At 45.0% G+C, this 23,625-nt stretch overlaps 1 protein-coding gene across 5 annotated transcripts in view; it reads right to left on the bottom strand.

Moving 5' to 3' along the window:
• Positions 1 to 1,354: 1,354 nt before the first annotated feature.
• Positions 1,355 to 23,625, bottom strand: part of SCFD2 (sec1 family domain containing 2) — a 513,758-nt gene continuing 491,487 nt past the window's right edge. For 3 of the 5 annotated variants that reach the window (XM_054484287.2, XM_054484286.2, XM_063663687.1), the window contains 2 exons: positions 13,639 to 13,758; positions 1,355 to 1,798 (listed from right to left, as the gene is read on the bottom strand). In XM_054484287.2, the coding sequence (XP_054340262.2) occupies positions 1,706 to 1,798; positions 13,639 to 13,758 (213 nt within the window). In that variant the 3' untranslated portion in view covers positions 1,355 to 1,705. Of the gene's footprint in view, positions 1,799 to 7,453; positions 7,689 to 12,400; positions 12,487 to 12,570; positions 13,759 to 23,625 lie in introns of those variants that run through there. The other 2 variants (XR_010126050.1, XR_010126051.1) reach the window with 2 other exon arrangements.

Raw genomic sequence — 23,625 nt, 5'->3', positions numbered from 1 at the left:
CAAATACACGTTTGCTGTAAAAAAAAAAAAAAATACAAAAGTATACTGAGGGTGAGACTCTCCCTTCTCTTAGCTCTCCCATTCGATATTCCTTCCCAGAAGTAACCATTATATATGTATTTCCAGAAAGTTTCCTTTGCATATAGACATGTGGTTTACAACTTCACCTTCAGAAGATGCTCACGTCGGGCCAGACCATCAGAGAAGCGCCAGCTACTCATTCTGAGTGCCAGGGAGTCAGGGACGCATCTTGTTCATTCATTACAGTGGCCCAGAACCTAGCACAGTGCCTGGAACATGGCAGGTGCTCAGTCATCAATCTTTAGGAATGAATGAAGGAGTACAGATTTGAGTCACGTAACAGGTTACTTTTCAATTTTTTATTTTAGAGAAGTCGTCTCCTCTTTAACATTTCTTATGGATGGCTACCATTAACTTCCTTATTCAAATTCAACACTTTAAGATTAGTAGAATGAAAAAGGCACCTGAGGTCTCCTCTATTTCATGAAAGAATTGATATTATGTGGAAAACATACCTGGGCAAGAAAAAGAGTGTCTGTGTCTACAAAAATCCTGCTTTGATTACATCTTAAAATATTCTCCAACTTCACGGTTCTTTCAAAAATGACAGTGTTTTATACAGAACTAAAATCAGAGACATGTGAGTGTTTTGGTTTACATGTTATTTCCTCCACCTGTGTAATCCACAATAAAAACCTTTTCAGTTTTATCTCTTTATTACCAACATGGATGCCAGAAACTTCCATCGACCGTACACCTACAAACATGTGGGTTGCAAGTGGTTCATTTTGCCCTGGAGTTCTTAGAAAATTTTACTAGGTGGGTCTAGATTTTTCTGCTATGGTCAGATGGAAAACTTAAACTTACAGAAAAGAAAGCTTTATATTTCAATCAAAACTCATACCCACAAAGTCCATAGGGGTTGCTGTTACAATTTAGACTCCCTGGGACCAGATATCTTGTATTGGAGTCTTTCTTTGGAGGGGAGAAAACCTTTTATATGCAGATAACCCTCCAATCAACCACCTTCCCACTACAGTTCCAAGTAGCCTGGCAGACCTGCCCAGTGGGCCAGCTAGAACAATGCAGTCCTTTGTTATGGCAGGATGATTTACAACACATGCAGGCTACCAGCACTGCCCCAGACACTACCCCTCCCTTCCTTGCCTTTTCAGAAATGTTTCAGAGCAAGAGAGAGACAAAGCCTCAGACCCTATTTGCAATGTTCCCTCCTCAGTTATATAATCCTAAGGAACATCAAATTTTCCCCACACTCATAATTCTAAAGCATGTCTAACTTCTCGAGCAACTTCAAATTAAAAGAGTTGTAATCTACCAACACTTACCAACAGGCTTTTATTGAGAATTAATGAACTTGTACGTGGAATCAGGAAGATCACAAACAGAGGGTTAAGGATAAATGGAAACGATCACAAATTGGACTCGCCAAAAGACAGACTGTCACCTTCAGGAAAATAAAAAAACTTTTTTTTTTTTTTTTTTAAGAATCACAGCAATCCAAGCAAAGTACCTCACTGAGTAGGTATCAAGACCCTTCAGGCAGAATTCCATCATACTCGCAATTAGTGACAGGGATGCTGGTTGTGGAGGAGTATTTGGAGTGGTGGCAGAAAATTGCACCGGCATTTCCAGCTTGAGTAGGTCTTATCTTCTTAGCCGATGCTCAGAAGCCAAGGTCTGGATGCAGTCGGTCAGTTGCAAATAACAGTTCAGGAATGTTAAGTGGCTTCAGGAGTCGTGTGGACAGCACGATTACCTAACAACAGGAGAGGGCAAACACACCGCAGGGAATTAGGGGGGCCAATCTCGGGGTATTGGATGATGAGAAATAGAATGCAACAAATGTCTTTGGGGGAGGACATGAAGCGAAGTTCTAGGAAGGAAAAGTAGAAGGCAGCCAGCTGAATGGCACCTGGTGCTAGTGCCCTGCCTGGAAGGAGGGGGGCACAGTCTGGGAGAGATGGCATGTGGGACAGCTGGGCTGTGTCTACTGAACCTTTAGCCAATGGGGCACTCAGGATGGCTGAGACTGGCACTAGGTACATTTCAGAGGCAGAGCCCAGCCACTACCCTGCTGCTAAATTGAACTGGATCATATTCTTGCTTTGTAATGCAGTAATTTGATGTCAATATCAAGGTTTCTCTCCATTTCAGGGAGCCTTTGCTCCTCCAGGGAGCATGAGAAGGCACATCCAGGAGGTGGATGTTGTTAGTGATGATGGTGATTGTTAGTTTCCTAGTACCATAAACTGGGTGGCTTAAACAATGGCAACTTACTGTCTCATAGTTCTGGAGCCTAGAAGTCCAAGATCAAGGTGTTGGCAGGATGATTTACAACACATGCAGGCTACCAGCACTGCCCCAGACACTACCCCTCCCTTCCTTGCCTTTTCAGAAATGTTTCAGAGCAAGAGAGAAACAAAGCCTCAGACTCTATTTGCAATGTTCCCTCCTCAGTTATATAATCCTAAGGAACATCAAATTTTCCTCACACTCATAATTCTAAAGCATGTCTAACTTCTCAAGCAACTTCAAGCAGCCCTTCTAAGGGCTGCGAGGGAAATCTGTTCCATGCCTTTCTCCTAGCTACCCTGCGCCTTCACATTGTCTCTCCCTATGCATGTCTGTTGCTGTGTCCAAATTTCCCCTTCTTATATACACACAGTCACACTGGATTAGAGCCCACACTAAAGACCCTATTTTAACTTGATCATCTGCAAAGATCCTATTTCCAAGTAAGGTCATATTCACAGGTACCAGTGGGGAGGTTAGGACTGCAAGACATTTTAAAGGGGACACCTTTCAACTCATACCAATGATGATGGTGATGATAATCATAACTAATACTTGTTAATTTTTATGATGTGCCAGGTTCTGAGGATTATCTCATTGAATATTCATTTGATACTGATATCAAGCTTATGAAATAAGTACGTTTATTTTTCCTGCTTTGTAGATGAAGAAAATAAAGTACAGAAAGGCTCAGCAACTTGTACAAGGACACACATACAGTCAACAGCTGAGTCAGGATCCCAGCGCAGACAGGCTGGCCCCAGTGCCCCCGTGCCTCCCTTCCCTGTCATCAAGGGCTCTGGGCCCTTTACTCCCTTACTCCACATGCACCTTTGGGCTCCTCTGGCTTCTTTCATGGTGACCCTTTCTGCTTCCCTCAGTCTGGATTTTGTTCCAGGATAGATGTATCTCTGCAACAGTGGGAGAGCCTATTCCCTGGGTCTGGGCTGGGGGCATGATGTGCTTTGTAAGGGCCTGGTTAGGTTTTGCACAAGCAGTATTGTATGCACCCTAGAAGAAGAGGTGACTATGGGAAAAGCTGTCCTGGAGCCTGAATTCCACAGCCCACAATCCCTTGGAAGGGGATTCCAAGGCCTGCAGCATGACTACCTGGCTGCGCTCCTTTGGAGTGGCACAAGTGGGCCTGCACACTTTACTATCCTCCTTGCCCACTCCCAAAATTGTCCCAGGTATAATTAAATTAGCGAATTAACCAACCCCATGTCCACGAGCTCGTTGGTGGGAAACAAAAAGTCTATACTCCAGTGAAGAGAAAAAGTAGAAGAGGAAGAGAGAAGGAAGCATTTCTTGTTGTTAAAGAAAGAATTTTTCAACAACCTTATAAGAAAGTTTTCTGTTTAAAAAACTTAGTCTTTGGAAGCATCTCTGTTACTTCTTCTTGAAAGAGGATTATCTTAAAATATATATATATGTATGTATAGTTAATGTCAGCCAAGTCATATTTTTGGCAGAAACAAATTCACTGAAATCTGTGTTTCACGATTTTCCTTGAAAACCATGCAAGGAGCCTTTGAGAACAGTGGGTGAAGATTGGCCTTCTCTATCATCGGCATGCATGGTTTAGACACCGTTTGAATGTGTGTCTCCCGAGAAGGTCTCTACTTATTTCAGGTCTTCCTCACCAAACCTAGTAGGTAATTGAGCCTGGTGGCTTCCAGGCGAGTGCCATCAGCAGACCCTGAGAAGATCCCAGCTCTACACAGACTGGCCAGATGCCCTCCAGAAAGTCACAACTTACAGCCTTGCTCATCTCATCTCTCTCAGAAGGAAAATAACAGTGCCAAGCTTGAGGCAGTATGGCAAGGATTACATAAGATCGCGTATGTGGAGCACAGGAAGTGCTCAGCAACTGTGAGCTGCTGTATTATTGTGATTTTGTGATTTGGTCCTACATCTCCTTTTGAATCTTATGAAAGCTAAGAACTTTCTAGAAAAATACACAGACATTCATCCAAGATTTTGTGTTATAGTTTTAGGGATGGTTCATGAACTCCTAGGAATTCACAGACCACAATTAAGAAGCCCTTTTTCGAGCTGGGTGCGGTGGCTCATGCCTGTAATCCCAACACTTTGGGAAGCTGATTTGGGTGGATCACCTGAGGTCAGGAGTTCAAGACGAGCCTGGGCAACATGGTGAAACCCCATCTCTACTAAAAATACAAAAATTAGCTGCGTGTGGCGGTGTACACCTGCAGTCCCAGCTACTTGGGAGGCTGAGGCAGGAGAATAGCTTGAACCCTGGAGGTGGAAGTTGCAGTGAGCCAAGACTGTGCCACTGCTGTCCAGCCTGGGTAACAGAGCGAAACTCTGTCTCTGTCTCAAAAAAAAAAAAAAAAAAAAAAGAAGCCCTTCTTCAGAAATTTTTAAATGTACACATAAAGACAAACATTGCGCTCTTTGGAAGTAGGTTCTTCGAAGGTGGTAGAGGCCAGCAGCCGTTCATGCAAAGGGCCTTCTCCTCCTGCTGTGACTTGGTGGTCTCCAGCACACTGCTAGCCCTTGGGGTCTTTAATTCTAAAGCAAAGATGGTGGATTCCTCTCTGGCTGGGGTGAGGGTGGGCCTGAGGGCTAGGGTACGTCTCCATCCCCATGGGTGCTAAGTCTTCTCAGCAGGTTTGAGGAACTTGGAGTGAAAAGGCTAAAAGTGTTGACTTCCAGACCAGCAATAACTGAGCCCAAATAATCTGTCACTCTTGGGTAATGTGTTGGGCTCCCAGCCATGGCTGACAGAGACCGTGGATTTGGCTACCGCCACTGAGCTAGAACAGTAAGGCCAGTCCTCACATCTGAACAAGCAGGTATTTAACAGTAATCAGCCTACAGCTTCATGAGGGCTCAGCCAGAGGCTGTCTGGGGCCTGCTCTGTGGAGGGGTGAAAAGAAACAGATGGAAAACAGGGGCTTCTCAAGCTGTAGATTAGGGGGCCTTTGTGGAGGGGAGACTGCAGGACTGAGGCCAGGAGGCTTTGGGATAACACAGTGGTTAAGAGCACAGGTTTAGGAGGGTCCAGTCTGCGTTGGACCCTGGCTGGGCCACTTGCCAGATGAATGACCCTGGAGAGGTTGCTTAACCACATTGAGCCTCAATTTCTTCATCTGTAAAGTGGGAAGGATACTCACCCCATATGATTATGTGAGGATCAATGTGAACATCTTTGTAAAATATCTGACACAATGACAGGCTCCAGAGGGGCTTAGAATTGCAGCTGCCATGACTGCCTTTGTCACCGTCACTGTCCTCATTATGTGCATCCCCGGCTGCATCCTTCCACCCAGCTCACAGCAGTTATGGGACAGATGTAGGGAAGGTGGAGTTGCCAGAGCCAGTGACCCCAAGTGTGAATCTGATCGCATTACTCCCAGGCTTAAAATCCCTGCAGCTTCATCACTGCCCTCTGGTAAGCCCAGCCCTCCCGGAGAGCATCACAGGACTTCAGAATCTGAATGCTGCCAGCACTCCACATCCGGCCCTTGCCTCCACACCCCCAAGTCAGTCCCACATTCCAGCCTCCCTAACTCCTAGCAATTTCACACCCGGCATTTTGGGGATGCTTCTTTGTCTGGGAGAGGAGCTCCCCACTCTGCCCAAAGACCCCTCCTCCATTGCCCTTCAACAATCAGCTCAGGCATCACTCCCTCCAGAAAGCCTTCCCAGACTACCCCTCCCCCAAGCCTGACTGTGTCCCCCTGGCTGTTAGTATCTCATGGTATTCCCTGTCAACTTAACTGAGTCTTTTCATTGTTTCTTAGCACAGTGCCTGATACACAGCAGGTCTTTGATTGAGTCAGTTAGTGCCTGATTGAGCGAACAAAAACCATACAGCAGTGAAGGAGGCAGGGAGTGCAGCCACGGTCAGTGGGAAGTTTTCACTCAGGGCAGCTCTAGTAGAAGATGCTCAGACAGCTCCAGGTAAATGTGTTTCCTCTCCATTCGATGAAAAACCTACTTGTCTCTAATTCCTATTTTGAAGAGCAAGCAGGATCAAACTGCTGACATTTCACATAGAGCATGAAATATAATAGTTGGCGGCCTTTAAGTATGCTTGCATCTTAGGCATCTTCTGGTATTGGCTACTTTTTTGAATTTTCAGAATTTTTAAAGCACATTTTACTAGAACATTTCTACATTATTTGGCTAAGATCACCCTAAAATTCTAAAAAGTGGGCCCTAAACAGGAACAAAGATGCTCAAAAATGAAAAAGAAAATAGAAGAGTTTGAAATTGGCTGATCAGATATGACATTTAATTATTTTTAAACATAATCATCAAACATGTGATAGTGGACAAATTAAGCACTAGAGAATTCCTTTCAGAGAACTGGTCTTTTCTCAGGCAACCAAGGGCACTGAAGAAGATTCCCACGGGTGATGCTCAATCCTTGCCCATCATATGGCTACTTTTCTCTGCATTTTCTAAAATGCTTCTTTTGATTCTCAGTATTAGAAATCAGAGGTACATAGAACCTAAACCTGGTCTTCCCTGCTTCCTCTCCCTCTCCCCTTTTCAGGGTCCCTGCCATCTCTTCTTCTCCTTCTTCTCCTTCCCCTCCCTCTCTTTCCTCCTGTTCCTTTTTGGGGGTTGTTTTTGTTTTTTCTTCTCAACACAGGCCTGTGTGTCATTCAGGGCTGAAGAGTCAGCTGACTTTACCCCGAACCATCAACTCCTAGCCACCTCACTTTCACCTGCTAATAGCCAAGAGGGCTGGTGGCAGTGGTCAGCCTCCTTCTCAAGCCAGAGGCGTCCAGGACAGTCAAGAGCACCCCGCAGTGCTCAGAGCTTGGCCCAGCCACCATACCTGCCCTGCACCATCTACCCACCAGAACACCTTCCACAAAAACAGCCAGTGGGGAGAGAATCTTTGCTGATTAAAAATAAATTTCACACTCAAATATGAGAAATGGGGTTTTTAAGGAAAACAAAAAATTGTTTTCAAAGAGCCTGAACGACACTGCAAGCTGCAGGGCAGTTATGACTTAGGTGTCGGCACGTGTTGCCAACTGCAGGCAGTTCTATCAAGGAATGTTTGAAGATGCAGCTCATTCATCAACAACAAGCCTCTGTGTCAAAGCAGATACTTGACATCAAAAAAATATACCGACTGTGAGATGGGGTGGAGGACATCAGCCAGGGAACCAAGTCCCTCCAGCAGCCTTCGGCCCACACTTGCTCTCTACTCCAGCTGGAAGGGGGATGTTCGGTCTTTGTTCTCAGGCCTGCCCTGAAATCCACATGGGCAGCCCAGCCCTTGGGAATGACCCAGCCCTCTGGGCTTTCCGTTGCTCCAAACCATGGCTGTAATTTGTAGGTGCCAGCATCTTCCTGTTCTATTTCTGCTGAACACAGAAGAAACAGGGAAGTCCAGGATTTACATTCCATATCCCCCTGATTTCTAACACTCAATATCAAAAGGAGCAAGGGGTACATTTTTTTCTCCCCTTTTCTTTTACATTTGGGAGATTCTTCCCCAAAGTGACCCACATATGCACAGACACCAACATGCATATTCATTTGATAGGCAGCTTTTGGAGCATATATTGTATTCACGCTGTATAGGCACACACACACATACACACTCACACACCTGTGTTAAACCCAGAAGGTTTGTATCATTAAGCCAGTGGCACAGTGGATTAGCCTTACTGAAAAACCTGGAAACATCTGACCTGGCTACCACTGCCTCAGAGCCACTGTGTTGTGCTTATAAGGCTCTCAGAAGACCTGAAGTGTGATTCAGATCTTTCCGCTGTTGTCTCCCTGGGGCTTCCCATCAATTTTAGAATAACCTGGGGGTAGGTTTTGGAGCCAGGATTAGGGATCCTTGAACCTCTTAAGTTGCGTGCAAAACTATTTTTTTTTTTTTTTAAGTATTGTGTCTTCACTAAATATTCAACTCTGGGTTGGGGATGGTGGCTCACTCCTGTAATCCCAGCACTTTGGAAGGGCAAGGTGGGCAGATCACTTAAGTAAGGTAGGAGTTCAAGACCAGCCTGGCCAACACTGTAAAACCCTGTCTCTACTAAAAATACAAAAAATTAACCGGGAGTGGTGCTGGGCGCCTGTAATCCCAGCTACTCGGGAGGCTAAGGAAGGAGAATCACTTGAACGTGGGAGGTGGAGGTTGCTATGAGCTGAGATCATGCCACTGCACTCCAGCCTGGGCGACAGAGTGAGATCCTGTCTCAAAAAAAAAAAAAAAAAAAAAAAGGAAAAAAAAGTATTGAACTCTATAAATGCAGAACTACAGGAAAGTGTGGGTGCGGCAAGCACGTGCCTTGCTATGAAAAGCAGTGGATGGGGGTCAACTCTCCCACTGGACTTCCCCTTTTTCCTGAGCTGGCCATTCCCTGTATTTCCTCAGAGGTTCCCTCCCTGTTATTTTCTATTTTCTTCTTACAATCACAGGCTTCTGCTAGCCTCTTGGCTACCATCCAGCTACAAAGTTCAGCCAGCCAGAGCTGTCTGGCCATGGAGTCCCACAGTAGGCATCAAGTGAGTGAGGAGAGAGGCTGGTGTCAGGCACATGCGGATCAGAGCAGGGGAAACCTGGAATCTCCCACTTGGTGTTTGTGGCAGTTTGGGATGGGGGAGGTTGCCCTCTTGATCCCTTTTCTGTAGACAGGAAAGACGACCTTCTCCAATGCACCCATTTTCTCTCATCAGCACATCTCCCAACAGCCACAGGCAGGAGAGTGGAGAAAACATGTCCCTTTTAGAGCAGAGCAGTCATCAGAGGCTAGCAGGTAGGTATGTGGTTTCTGGTTTCCTATGTTTCATGCTATTCTTGCCACTTTTTGTGAAAGATAGTTCATTTCTGGAGGTGCTGTGAATGGATTCTATTCATTTCCTTTGAACAGCTGATCCCCGAATGCTTTTTAAATCTCAGATCCAAAGCCTTCTCCATGGGAGTCTGTGCTATCTAAAGGAAGCTATTCCTCCTGGTTTTTCTACACTAGCACCCATCTATGTCTGTTGTCCTTTTGTCATGAGCTGTTGCTTCCATGTTTATTGTCAGTTACTACCCAGTAGAATGGAAGTTCCATGAAAGTAGGAATGTGTCTAGCTTGGTCACTGTTCTGTCCTTAGCATAAAAGACAATGCCTGGCACAGAGCAGATCATGTTTTTGCTTTTTAGATAGTCAATAAATGCCTGATGAATCATTAGTTAATCCAGCTTAATAGGAATGATTGCAAGTTCCTGTATGTGGATCCAAAGAGCACCCACACAGCAGCAGAATAGGGAAGATTTGGAATAATAGCAATAGATACAAAAGACAAAGTGGTTTTAATTGTCTATAAAAGCTGCTTTTCTGTTATGTTGGAATGGCACAAGTAGAGTCTCTAATGTTCAGTATTGGACATTCAATTAACATTCATGAATATCCACTAAGTGGCAGACTCTGTTTGTGGTGCTGAGAATACAACAGTTGAAAAATGCAGAGTCCTGAGGCTGGAGGGGCATATGCAAGGAGAAGAGTGGTAGGAAAAGAAGCCCCAGACGTAGGCAGGGGTGAGATCATGTGGGCTTTGTAGGCTATGGTAGAGAGGAGGAGGAGGTGACCCTAATTTTCTCTGAGCTGATCAGTCCACACCAAGGTTTGGCTTTTGGTTCCAATCAAGTGTGAGAGAGGGAGACAAACTGGGGTTGAGGAGAGCTGCGAGATCGTCAGGGGATTCAGGTCTGTTTCACAGGGTAAGAGTGGGGTGGCTACAGGAACTGATGATATTCAGTTTGGAGAAGAGAAGACCTGGGGGAGGACTTGGGAGCTATCTTCATATGTCTGCAGAATTGTCGTGCAGAAGAGGGATGAATCTCATTTTCTTTTAAATTCTATGTGGCTCAAGAGCTAGAACCAGCACTGATGAGTGACAGTGCCAAAGAGGCAGATTTGGGCTTCATTTAGAGGAGATATTAGAACCAAGAATGAAGCCCTCCGTGACGGTTAATTGAGTGTCAACTTGATTAGATTGAAGGATGCAAAGTATTGTTCCTGGGTATGTCTGTGAAGGTGTTGCCAAAGGAGATTAACATTTGAGTCAGTGGACTGCGAAAGGCAGACCCACCCTCAATCTGGGTGGGCATAATCTAATCAGCTGCCAGGACAGCCAGAATAAATGCAGGCAGAAGAACGTGGAAAGACCAGACTGGCTTAGCCTCCCAGCCTACATCTTTCTCATATGCTGGATGCTTCCTGCCCTCAAACATAGGACTGCAAGTTCTTCAGCTTTTGAACTCAGACTGGCTTCCTTGCTCCTTAGCTTGCAGATTGCCTATTGTGAGACCTCACCTTGTGACTGTGTGAGTCAATAGTCCTTAACAAACTCCCCTTTTTATCTACATTTATCCTGTTAGTTTTGTCCCTCTAGAGAACCCTGACTAATCCACCCTCCAAGCCTCAAATAGGCTGCAGTGGGAGGGGACAAATCCTCATCCTGGGAGATGGTCAAGTAAAGGCTGGATAGTAAAGCCAGAATGGAAGCACTAGCTAGGTCTATTATTGCTGTTTACATCAATGATCAAGTGAGGGTTACTCCCTTGCTTGCTCAAAGGTCTTAGACAGTCTATTGGGTATAGCTTCCATAGAACCTATCCCCTTCAATTAGGTCACATGTGTTCTCGAACAGAAGTCTGAGTCTGAGCAGTCAATGGAACTAGCACGCATGCCACTTCATGTATTGCTAGGGCAGCAAGGCATGATTTCTGCTGCACTCTAAAAAGCAGGAAGCTGGTCCTGTCTCAGATTGGCAGAGTTTGCTGTAGGGCCAGGGCAGCTATGTGTCTGTCAAGGTCTAAGAAAGGGAGACCCGCCACAGCAGGTGTCACTCTGCAAACATCCAGGTAATTCACCTCCTTTCAAAAATGTGGAGATGAAGGACTTCATGATAAAGAATGCCTTTTCTGTTTCCCCTGCTGCCTGAGGAATCTTCCTAGGGCCTGCTAACTCTTCAGGGGAGCTTTTTGCACAAAGGGCAAGTAGCAGTCAAGGCTGATCCTTAAGCTCAAAATTCTTTGAGAAGCTCTCTCTGCAGATGACTGAGCACAGGGTCAGATTGCAGCAAAGTCACTGTAGATTCTGGGACTCTGTTGTCACACTCAGGTCACAGGACTTTGAAAACGTCTGCATTTTATCCTTTTAGAGTAGGGATTAACATGTCTGTCAGGCTATTACAATGCATCACTGTTCTGAAGAGCTAAGAATTTGGTTCACCATGTTAGAGGCAGCAAGAAGTGTGGTTTCTGATGAAAAAAAAAAAAGAGGTCTTGCTCAAAAAGGCAATCATTCGTTAAACAGAACCTTATCACTGCTGGCAGGGAGGGTGTTAAATGAAACAGAATTTACAAATTTATCAGAAATCTCACCAGCTATGACCATAACAGGTGATAGTAACAGAAGAATGGTCATAGTCAAAAACTGGCCACTCCCCTGCTCAAGAGTCTGCTGTAGCTCTCTAGGTACCCAGGTCCCATTCCTCAGGTGGGTGTCTGGAGACCAGCAGGGACCAGACCTTCTTGGCTTAACCTGGTAGCTCAGCCAATCCAACAACACAGACTGCTCCTACCAGGCCAGTTCTCGTGGAGTCAATAAACCCCTCAAACTACAAGGGTTACTGAGCCACTGCCATGTGCTCAGGCCTGGAAAGCCCCAGCCTTTGTCCTCAAGGAATTTGTATTTGATTGAGGAGACTAGGCCAGCAAATATGAAGTAGTCAGGGAGAAGTCCAGAGCTGCATTGCCCAGTATAGATGGTGGATGCGGGTAGAGATGTGGAAAGAGCCTGGAGCAACAGGTAGGGTGTCACAAAAGGGAAGGATGCAGCTCCTGGAGCTGGCTGTGTGGATATGTACAGTAGTGGGTGGAGGTAGGAGGTGGCACAAAGCTGTAACCCCAGAGCACTGGGAAGATAACACCCCCAGAGTCAAGTCTCAACCTGGGAGGATGAGAGTGGAAGGGAAGACATCCCAGGCTCTCTGATCTCTGGCATGACAATTCTGAGCCATGTAACACCAGCTCCTCAGGGGCCCCCAGAGGACCGTGCCCAGAGCATACCCAGCTTGGCAGTGTGTCGTTTTGTGGCTTTTCTTCTTCACTGTCTTTTTTTTTCTGAGTTCTTCACTTCTGCTTCTTGGGATCATCTGCCAAGTAAACCACCTGCTCTCTCATCCCTGGCTCAGGGGCTGCTTAGGGGAACACACTAAGGCAAGGGTTTTACATCTTACCAATTTAACAGGCTGTGCAACCCCAGTCACATGAGAACTTCCAGAGGCAGGGGTTCTCCTCTTCCAAAAGCCTCTCTCCTTGGGCTCCTGCTGCATCATGCTGTGAGCCTCAAACCCTCCAGCACAGCAGTGTGGTGACTGCTGAAGAACGGCCGGGAATAACTGCAGCCATCATTGACCGAGCGTTCTGAGCCAGGCACAGTGCTAAGAAGCATATTCTCAAGCCTCTTCTGATTTAAGATTCACAGCCACCCCGGCGCATTTCCTAAATGAGGAAACTGAGGGCTTTTCCCTCCCAGATCACCTGATTAGTCAAAGGCAGAGGCAGGATTGGAACTTGGGCCCATAAAATAGAAAGGTCTATGTTCTTCACCACTGGGCAACAGAGCCAGTTTTCTTGTTTAGGGGATGGGATGGGGCCTGGCAGGAGGGATGGGGCCTGGCAGGAGGTATGGAGAAGAAAGCTACAACACTAGTCATTGTCTGGACAGTGATCCTTCCCACACTCCTCTGGGCCCGCCCTCTAATTGCCACAGTTGGGAGGTGGTTCCTGGAGTTATCCCCCCATATCTGGAGCCTAGAAAGCAGTGAAAACTCCTGAGTGATTCAACACTGATTGGATGCCAGAGAATATAGGCCCCTAAGGAATCAAGAATAGGGATAACAGTACCTTAGACCCAGAAGTCCAGAGCTAGAAAAGAAGAGCTCTCCTCCCTCCCTTCACCCCACCGGACTCCACCCTGCCCCAGATTATTTTGCAAAGAACAGAGTTTCCATTTAGGACTCATTTGCTTGGTGTCATAGCATTTAACCTGTCACGATAGACTTTATCAAAATGACCCAGTCCTCCACCACTGGGAACAAAGGAACTCCAGGGCATGTAGGGCTGGTTCTGGCTGCAGGAAGACATTGTGACACAGGTGGCAGCAGGAGGGAGGGAACAAAGCCAAGAGGGTGATGGGCAGGCAGGCTAGGAGAGGAGCACTGGGACCCATAGGTGGAGGGCCCTCACCCACCCTTCACACCCCTACCTCTGAGCTCTTGTTCAAATCATGGAGGACTCAGTACCTGGGTTCCTGGCTTCAACAATGCCACAAGATCTTTGACCATTTTCACTTCAGAGACTGTGATCCCACCTACCACAAAGAGGATCAGGAGGGGGTAGTCACTAGGATGAGGCCGGCTCACCTGCAAAACAAAACACCAGCAATATCAGATGGATGGCAGTGATGCAGGCACAATGCAGCTGGGTACGATCTTCATTGTCCCTCTGTAGAAACCTCAGGACTACTATTGATAGTGGCAGGAGGCAGACAAATCCTAGGCAGACAGGGGTGGGTCCCTGGTGAAACCTGTTGACAGTTTAAAGCCTAGCTACAAGTCCCGGGTAAATCCATGGACTGGATTGAGAACCTGTCTTCCCATTTGGTGTGTTTTCCTCTGATTGATCCCTACCCTTCACCTATTTTACATATACCTACCCTTCCCTAATTGTTTTTTTACACTGTCATTTCCATCTTTGAGCGGTGACTTTGTTTTAGCCTTTTTTTGCATACTTGCAAACCAATCAGCATGCACTCCCCATTCTGAGCCCATAAAAGCCCCGGACTCAGCCACACACAGAGAAAAACCACCTGACTTCAGTTGGAGGACCACCCTTGCATCCCCTCTCTGCTGAGAGCTGTTCTGTTTCTCAATAAAATTCTTCTCCACCCTCCTCACTTTTCAATTGTCAGTGTGACCTTTTTCTTCTTGGGCATGGGACAAGAACTCGGGAACCACCGAATGTGGGTATGAGCTATAACATGGGTGAGCTGGGGCATGCCTGCCTAGCCACAGGCTAAGCCAGTGCACAAGCCAGGTATGGCCCAGTGGGCCGAGTAGGTGGGGCATCTCCTGTGGCAGGCCCGGGGCCTAGCAAGGCCTGGGAGTGGGGCATTGCTGGCTGTGGAGGTCCCTGATTGGCAAAGTGGGTGAGAAAAATCCTGCGTCACTACATCCATTATGCAGGTGTGATAAACATCCCTTAGAGAGATGATGACTTCTTAGCTACCAGATGTCCCAGTGGTCTGTGAACTCACTGACCAGGAAAATGTATAACACAGCCCCTTATTATGTCTCTTTCAATAAAGATTTCATTGAAAGAAAAGTTAAAGGAGCAGGAGCTACTAAAAACAAGAGAAGGCTGAGGGACAACTTCTTTCTTCCTTGTTAATCTTCAGGTCTCAGCATAAATGTGTCCCCTTCTTTGTTGCATGGCTCTGTTTATTTCCTTCAGAGCATCTACCACAGCCTGTGGTTACTCTATTTGTTTGTTTATTTATTTGTTTACTTGTTGGCCATCTTCTCTACTGGAACATAAACTCCATGAGGCAAGAGCCTCATCCTCCTGGTTTATGCTATTCCCAGCTTACCTAGTACAATTTCTGGTACATAATAGGTGCTCAATAAATGTTAGTGGAATTAATAAATAGTTAAAGCTTTAGGTAGGTGGAGGCAGAGGGTGTACAAAGATGAAAGAGAACAGGGCCCACCCTCAAGGTGCTTACAGTACAGTACAGACTTACAGCCCTTAACTTCTTCAAGCTAGCCTGAGCTGAGGGTCCATGTTGCATGAAACCTACACTAGATGCTGTGGAGAATTCCTCCTGATTCCTTATGATTTCATCAATGAGGCAAAAATATTCTTATATACTAAAATGAGAATAACTCAAAGTAACCACTCAGGAAATGCGAAACGACCAATAACTAGACTCAGTGATGGAGACACTGAGGGGACAAGAAGGGATTCCTGAAGACAGTATGTTTTGAGCTGAATCTGGAAGCCACAGTTGGTTTGATGAGGAGTGGGGAGGAGAAATAGTGTGAGTCAAGTTCCAGAGAAAATCAGTCACCAGAAGGGTGGAGCGGGACAGGGAGGCCCAGCCAGAATGGAGCATGCATGGAGTCCTTGCAGGAAAAAGTCTGCCAGCTGCCTGCATGGCCACCAAAGCCAGAAGGTAGGCAACAGGCTTCACCTCCAGCAAGGAGAGGGGGAATGAAGGTAGTAAGTGTTCTTGCCCAACACAACGCATCTGTGGGTCACAGGCAGTCCCAAGGAGTGCCTGGGGGAGGAGCAGGGCAAGAGGAAGCCCTTTCTCTTACCACCCCCCAACTCCTTTCTCAGCTGAACTCTCTGGCTCCCTTGCCTGATTATACCCACGTCTCAATATCTTATTCTAAAAGCACTTGAAAGGATGATGCATTAAGTGTTCCAAGTTACATAAGTTATTCCTTGGCTTCTGAAGAGGAAATTCAGAATGCAAAGGCAGGCAGGCAGGAGGAAAGGAAGGACAGAGAGAAGAGAGAGGACTGGGGGACTATCTAATGACCTCAAAATAGGTGGTGGTGAATACTGGAAAAAGTTTCAAAACACTCTCATCTTTAGAAAAAGACTCAAGTCCGCATCCTGCTCTGCACCTCTGTTTCCCCCTGATGAATTTGTCAACTGCTTTCTTCCAATCTGCATACCAGACACCATAGCAATGCTGCTTTTGTCCTACTGTACCCTGGAATTGCTCTCACGGGAGTCACCAATGGCTATCATATTGTAGGAGTCAATGGACACTCCTTTGTCATCATCTAACCTGACATTTCTATGGCGTCTGTCACAGCTGATGACACCCCTCTTAGGTACCATGAGAGTACTTTCTCTAGGTAGTTCCTTCTACCCTTCTAATTATTTCTTCTCAGATTTCTTAATAGGTTCCCTTTCTTGGTCTGCCCATTTAAATGTTGTTACTTATGGCTCCATCCTTGGCTCCTTGCCCTTTGCACTCAATGCAACATCCCTGAAGGACCTCATCTTCTCATGTGCCTTCAATATCTTTTAGGTACCTCTCAAACCTATGCCTTTTGCTCAGTCATCTCTATTGAGCTCCTGTGGACATCACCACCCAGCTCCTGCGGACGACACCTCCCGGGATTTCTGAACTTAACAGGTTTCAAATGTGATCCATGATCTTTTCCCCAAAACTTTTCCTTCTCTTGAATTTCTATCAGCATCACCACCTTCACAGTCACCTGAGCCAGGCACATGAAAGACATCTTAGACTTTGCTGTTTCTTTCATCTCCCAGATGAAGTTCTATTCATTCTACCTACTTAAGGTTATCAACATCTCCTTGATTACTTCCACATTAGATCACTGCTATAGCCTTCTAGTTTGTCTCCCCATCCGCAGTTTGGCCATATCCCATTCATTCTCCTCATTTCTGCCAAGTATGTTTTCTAAAACACAAATATTTATTATTGAATACAGCAAACATTGTATTATTTTTGTGTATTATCTTATTTAATTCTCAAAATATCTTTGGAAAGCAAACACAATTATTAGTGTATTTTGCAAATGCAAAGATTGAGGTTCACGCACAGTAATGGATCCAGGAGCAAAACGCCAGAGGCCACACTCTTAAAACACCTCTCAGCTCCATCACACGCTCAGATTATCTGCATAGAGTCTCATAGCTCTTAGGATAAAGTTCGAACTCTGCAGTTCAGCATATAAGGCTTTTACAATGTGGCTCTGGTTTATGACTCTATTTTCATCTCCTCCACACACATTATTTGCTGGATCCGTTCACAGTGGCTTGTGCCATACCTGAACACCTGGTATGTGTTTTTTGGAACATCTGTTAAACATATGATAATTTACTGAGTGTATGCATATCACCAGTGTGCTGCTCCATTAATTTTAAAGTAAACAAACCAGTGTAACCAGTACCCAGACCAAGAAACAGAAAACCAGCACCCTGAAGAGACCCTCTCATAACCTACTCCTGTCACTACCTCCCCACAGGTAATCATCATCTTGAACTCTAACACTCTACCTTATACTTACTCAACCGTACACCTTGGGGATTTTCCATATCAGTAAGAAAGGCCTGTAACCTATAGACACGGTGTGGACTACACCAGTGGGTTTTGGCCTGTTTGTGCTTAGTACTTAGCACCTGGTAAGCTTTCAGTAAATGTTGCATGAATGAAATAGTTATATGAAGGAATGAATCATATCCACAGGTTAACAGGAAAGGCCCTTCTTTTCCTAGAAACTCTCCCTTTGCTTTATGCATAGTTCTTCTGGCTGAGTAAGTAATCCAGACCTTCCTTCCAGCCCTACAAACAATTGTTGTTTCTCAGTTAATCCTGGGACAGAAATAAATTGGCTCCAGAACTTGAACGTGGTGCAATATGTTCCCAAAGACATATGCTTTCTATAAGAGAGTCTGGAATCCAAAGTACATTGGGAGAATCTTGGAAGGATGTATTGACAGATGAAAAGCGAAAAAAAGAAACAAACTGCAACAACAAAGAACAATACCCTGTGGCTAAGGAGTGGGGGAATGTTGGTTTTGGTACAAATAAATGGGTCCAATTAATGCATGTTGGTGTTTGCTATTTTGGTTTCTGTTTAGAGTCATGTTTTGACACCAGACTTTTCTTGTGGAGCCGTTTAAGTCAACAGACTGTTGGAAAGTGGAGTCTTTTCAGTCTTTTCTATCAGAATAACACATTCCTTATAATCAGCCATACATGACTGAGTCCTGTTTGCATGTTAGTTCATGGTATAAGGCACTTTGAAGATGAAAGACGGAAGCATAACTACTGCAATTGCAAATGCACAGATTAATAAAGCAAGTCTGAGTCACTGTTCTTTCTTTCATTTTCTAAATCTTTGCTGGCTGTGATTTTAAGACATCAGTTCTGGTGAGAGAAGACAGTTTCCTTCCACCATTCTATCCCAGCCTTTGCAGCAGAGGCTGCTGAGACCCCTTTTGAGGTGTGCGCCCCTGAGAGAGCTCTTTCATGTGTTGATTGTCTTCTATGGGGTTGTCAAAAGAAGGGTTTCTGCTGCTGCTTCCAGTTTCTAGGCGCCCTCTAAGAGTATGGGATCCTGATTCCTCCTCCACATGGTGCTCCTCCACTCAGTTTCTCTTTATTTGTGACTCATTTGTCCCTATAACAAGCAAGGGGCAGGTCATTCTCCAACTATGGGCAGGGCCTTGTAGAAGGAAGACAGTTCAATAGGCGCTTTGGCCTTAAGGGGTACTAAGCCTAGGAAGCACCCAGGTTGACACTGAAGTTGGCCCTTGGTAATGGCTTTTCTCCTGCCGAGAATTAGTAACAGCACTGCCACTCCCTCTGAACACTTCACGTCTCATGTTTCATTCATTTATTCATCCATTCAACAAATATTTATTGACCAACTACTGTGGGGACAGACACCATTCTAAGCATCAGGGATTCATCAGTGAACCAAAGAGAAAAGAACCTCTGCTGTCACAGAGCTTATATTTTGGTGGAGGGAGAGTGACAGTCAATAAAATCAGTAAGTCAGTGGGTAAGTAAGGAAGGTGGTGAGTGCTATGGAGGAAAATCAGGTGGGGGAGGGTAAGTGACAAGCATCACTTTATGCAAGCCTTAGAATCTATGAAGCAGGCAGAAGCCCCATTTCACACAGAGACACAGGGGCTTAACGAGGTGGAATAACTTGTCCAAAGCAGCTGAACTAGTAAGCTGTAGGGTTGAGGTTGAAATCAAAGTCCATCTCGCTGCAGAGCTGTAACCGTTCTACCTTTCATTCCACATACCGCCTTTTCTCAACAAATTCTTCAGACAAAAAGTATTTTTATTAGCATTCATCTCTTAAAACTCTGTATTTTTAGTTCTTTAGAAACATCAGCCAATCACCAGAGCCTTGTGGGACTTACTTTTACTTACACTTAATCCCATTGCAAAAGGTTTCCATGCTGCTAGAGACCGTCGGCTGTTCAGCTTGACCTCTCTGCCTCATTTGCTGCAGTTGATGACTTCCTTTTTCCTGAAACTCCCCCCCCCCCCGCCCTCAACTTTCTAAGCCCTCTTAGCTTCTCTCCCTTCTTGGAGGGCTCCTCTTGCTCAACTTGCTCCATGACAAGCTGTGTTTCTGACTGCTCTGGCCTCTGGCCCCTGTTCTTCTCCCAAACATCCTCCCTTGGTGGCCCTGTCCCTGTCCATAGTTCAATGCCTCACACATGCCAGTGTCCCCAGATTGCTACCACTGGCCCAGGCTCTGCTGAGCTACAAGGCTGCCTCTCAGGCTCCTAAATTCAACAAGTCTAAAGTGCAAGTTTTCTTCTTTTCCAGTTCTGCTTCCCAGTAGAAACAATGTTAACACTGTCCATCCAGTCACTCCAAACTAAGCGAATGGCCCTAGACAGCCTCCACTCATTTACGGCTGCATCCCATCAATCCCCGTCCTGTGGAATCCAACAGCTTCATCCCTGCCCCCTCATCCCCTTGGCCCTACTTGACCTTAGACTTTCATCTTCTCACCTTCCCTCCCCAAGCCAGTCTGCTCTTGTTTCTGTCTTGTGCACTGCTGCCAGGGTGAACTTCATAAAATGTAAACTGATCATATATTCCTAGCAAACATCCAATGGCACTTCAGTGTTTCTGGTCAAATGTCAAAACTCCAGCCCTCTGAGATCTAGTTTCTGCTTATCTCTGTCTTCATATTCTTCTACTCCCTGCAGGTTACCCTTAGCTCCAGCCATTTGGAACTGCCTGTACTCACCTCAATGTATGATGGCATTTCATTACTTTGGAGTTCCTAATTGCTGCTGGTCTGGCAAAATCCAACTCCCCTGGGAAGCTTTCTTTGACTCCCTGACTGAGCTACTCCTCTGTGCCCTCACATCCCGTCCACCACATCACTTATCTCTCCTCTCTGCAATCCTCAATTTTCTTATCCATCTCCTTAACAAACTGTAAGCCACATGATATAGCTGTGCTTTGGCAGGTAGGGAACCTGGTTTGTCTCTATATCTTCCTTAACCGCAACAATGACTAGCATACAAAAGAGCCTCTCAATCATTGCACACTGTCAGATGCAATATACAGACTGCCAAAATCAAGTTTGTGTCTTTGCTTTACAGTTCATACGAAAATCTATATCACTTGAACTTATGGATCATGTTTAGCTAATGTTATGCAAATATTGAACCCTATTTCATAGCATGGAGTATGATTAAGAAAAAGAAATATAAACAATGGTTTCAAATAGTGTTGCAAAGAGGAATTCCAGGACTTGTACTCATTTAATCAACAAACATGAACACTGAGATATTTTCCTCTTGTCAGAAATGCCCTTAAGTCCAATGGACCTAATCCAATAGTTCAACCCTCTGAATCTTGCTTTTTCTTCTCACCTCTCCTCTTTCTTTTTTCTTTCCTTCCTTCCTTCCTCCTTCCTTCCTTCCTTCTCTCTCTCTCTCTTTCCTTTCTTTCTTCCTTCCTTCCTTCCTTCCTTTCTTTCTTTCTTTCTTTTTTTCTTTTTCTTTCTCTTTCTCTTTCTTTCTTTTTTGTCTTGCTATGTTGCCCAAGCTAGTTTCCAACTCCTGGGCTCAAGCGATCCTCCTGCCTCAGCCTCCCCAGCAGCTGGAATTACAGGAGCACTACTGCATCCTGTCTTGGTTTTCTTTTATGAACGATGTGGAACGGGACTAGATGACCTCCAAGACATGTTCAGCTTTTACCATCCAAGGACCTGACATCAGTCTTTACTGACAGCCCATCATTTTTGCTCTGCATTCCAAAGCATCCTTTACCCCTGCTGTATATTCCTCTGCAGGTATCTGTCCAATCCACAAGCCAACAATCTCCCCTGCCCACATGGTCATAGAAAAGGCTCCTAGCATCCATGCAGTTACAATGTGACCCTGTCCTTCAGCCACAGTTGATTGGTCCTGGAATGGCCCCCGACCCAGCGTGGGCCAACTAGAGGCCCTTCCCTGGGAATTCAGGCTTGACCTAAGATAGATAAGGTTCAGTCAAAGCTGTGGCATGGCTACTCAACCATTCATTTATACTATTTATTGAGCATTTACAAAATGCAGGGCACCGTTCTCATGCAAGGCAGAATGGGTCTCACAGAACTGCCTGGTTTCCTGATGGCTTTCCAGTTCTTAGTCTCAATCCTTACTGAGGCCTCTCTCACTGCTGCCCTTGGGTTCCCCAGGACATCCCATGGGCCTCATAATAAATTTTCCTTTCTTTAAGTTATTGCAATTTGTTGGCATCTTACTTCCAATGGAAAGACTTTTATCTCTTACCCCCTCACCACCAACAGCTTTTCAAAGCCTACCTGAGCGGTTGCTCTAGTTCTCCTTGTGGTCCTCTTTTTGTTGCCACTTAAGGAATGGGGGACTAATATCCACTCAAATAAGGGACCCAGAGGTAAGCACTGGGCTTTCTGTGAGTCTTTTTCATAGTTTTAAAATTTTTTTCCAATTAAGCATGGCCACATAAGAAATGAAAGAACAAAAAAAGAACTTCTTAAAAAGCACACATAAAAAGAGGTAAAAGGGCCTCATGCAGTTTCATTAGATAAAACCCACCCTTCTCATGTCAATTTTAGCAGAGAAAACATCTTGACAAATCATGTCCTTTAGTCAAAACAAGCTGAGGTCCAAACATATGGAGTAGATAGAAAATAAATTATTTTCAGGAGACTGAGATCCAAACCACAAATTCCAGAAATGCACTTTAAAAGTGCTGCCTATTAGACATGCTAGGTTTTTTTTTTTTATTATACTTTAAGTTTTAATACTAGTTTTAAATTAAATTAATGTTGTAGGGAGAGGGGTAAGGTATGTTTTGATTTATTTATTAGATCATTATCAAGCTTTCCTCTAAGGAGCTCAAGGTATTCCATGGACAAGGATTTTAGAGAAAAGGCTGTTTGAAGAATGTCAAGTTCTGCCAAAGCTGTTTCTCCCTAGTTTGCTAGAACCACTCCCTAGGGGGCTTCACACACTGCCCTTTGAAGCTGACAGCTTTGTGTGGCTAACCGGAAGTCTATCCTCTGGTTGAGAAGTACATCAAGTTACTTCAAACACTTTCTCAAAACTGCTGCAAAAATGATCTAGTGGGTAAACCTGCTCTTCTCCCGAGCTCGTCTGGCTTACTTTATGGGACTTGATGGAGCAAACTTGGGAGAGGAAAGTTCCCTGGCTCAGTTTCTTATCCGGAAGTATTTTTAAAAATGTTATATTGTTAAAAAACATTATGGAAGAATGGCAAACAGGCCTTTCACTAACAAAGCTTTCTGGGCTCAATTATTTTGAAACCAGCATAGAAGCATGAGTGATATCTTCCATCCTCTAGATTGGAGGGAAAACTCCCAGTATTAGTCAAACACTGCCTTGCCCAGCTGGACAGCCAAACATATTTAGGTGGGGTACAGATTATTTATATTTTCCAAAAGTGCCCATGACAATATTTTCTTCTCCTCATGCTCTTGATCCATTTTCTTTTATTATTATTATTATTATTATTATACTTTAAATTTTAGGATACATGTGCACAAAGTGCAGGTTTGTTACATATGTATACATGTGCCATGTTGGTGTGCTGCACCCATTAACTCATCATTTAGCATTAGGTGTATCTCCTAATGCTATCCCTCCACCCTCCCCCAACCCCACAACAGTCTCCGGTGTGTGATGTTCCCCTTCCTGTGTCCGTGTGTTCTCACTGTTCAATTCCCACCTATGAGTGAGAACATGCAGTGTTTGGTTTTTTGTCCTTGCGATAGTTTGCTGAGAATGATGGTTTCCAGCTTCATCCATATCCCTACAAAGGACATGAACTTATCATTTTTTATGGCTGCATAGTATTCCATGGTGTATATGTGCCACATTTTCCTAATCCAGTCTATCATTGTTGGACATTTGGGTTGGTTCCAAGTCTTTGCTATTGTGAATAGTACCTCAATAAACATACGTGTGCATGTGTCTTTACAGCGGCATGATTTATAATCCTTTGGGCATATACCCAGTAATGGGATGGCTGGGTCAAATGGTATTTCTAGTTCTAGATCCCTGAGGAATTGCCACACCGACTTCCACAAGGGTTGAACTAGTTTACAGTCCCACCAACAGTGTCAAAGTGTTCCTATTTCTCCACATCCTCTCCAGCACCTGTTGTTTCCTGACTTTTAAACGATCACCATTCTAACTGGTGTGAGATGGTATCT

This window comes from Pongo pygmaeus, chromosome 3 (genome assembly GCF_028885625.2).
Source record: "Pongo pygmaeus isolate AG05252 chromosome 3, NHGRI_mPonPyg2-v2.0_pri, whole genome shotgun sequence".
Classification (NCBI taxonomy): Eukaryota; Metazoa; Chordata; class Mammalia; order Primates; family Hominidae; genus Pongo; species Pongo pygmaeus.
Note: the sequence above shows the minus strand (reverse complement) of the source record. Positions and strands in the feature narration are given on the sequence as shown.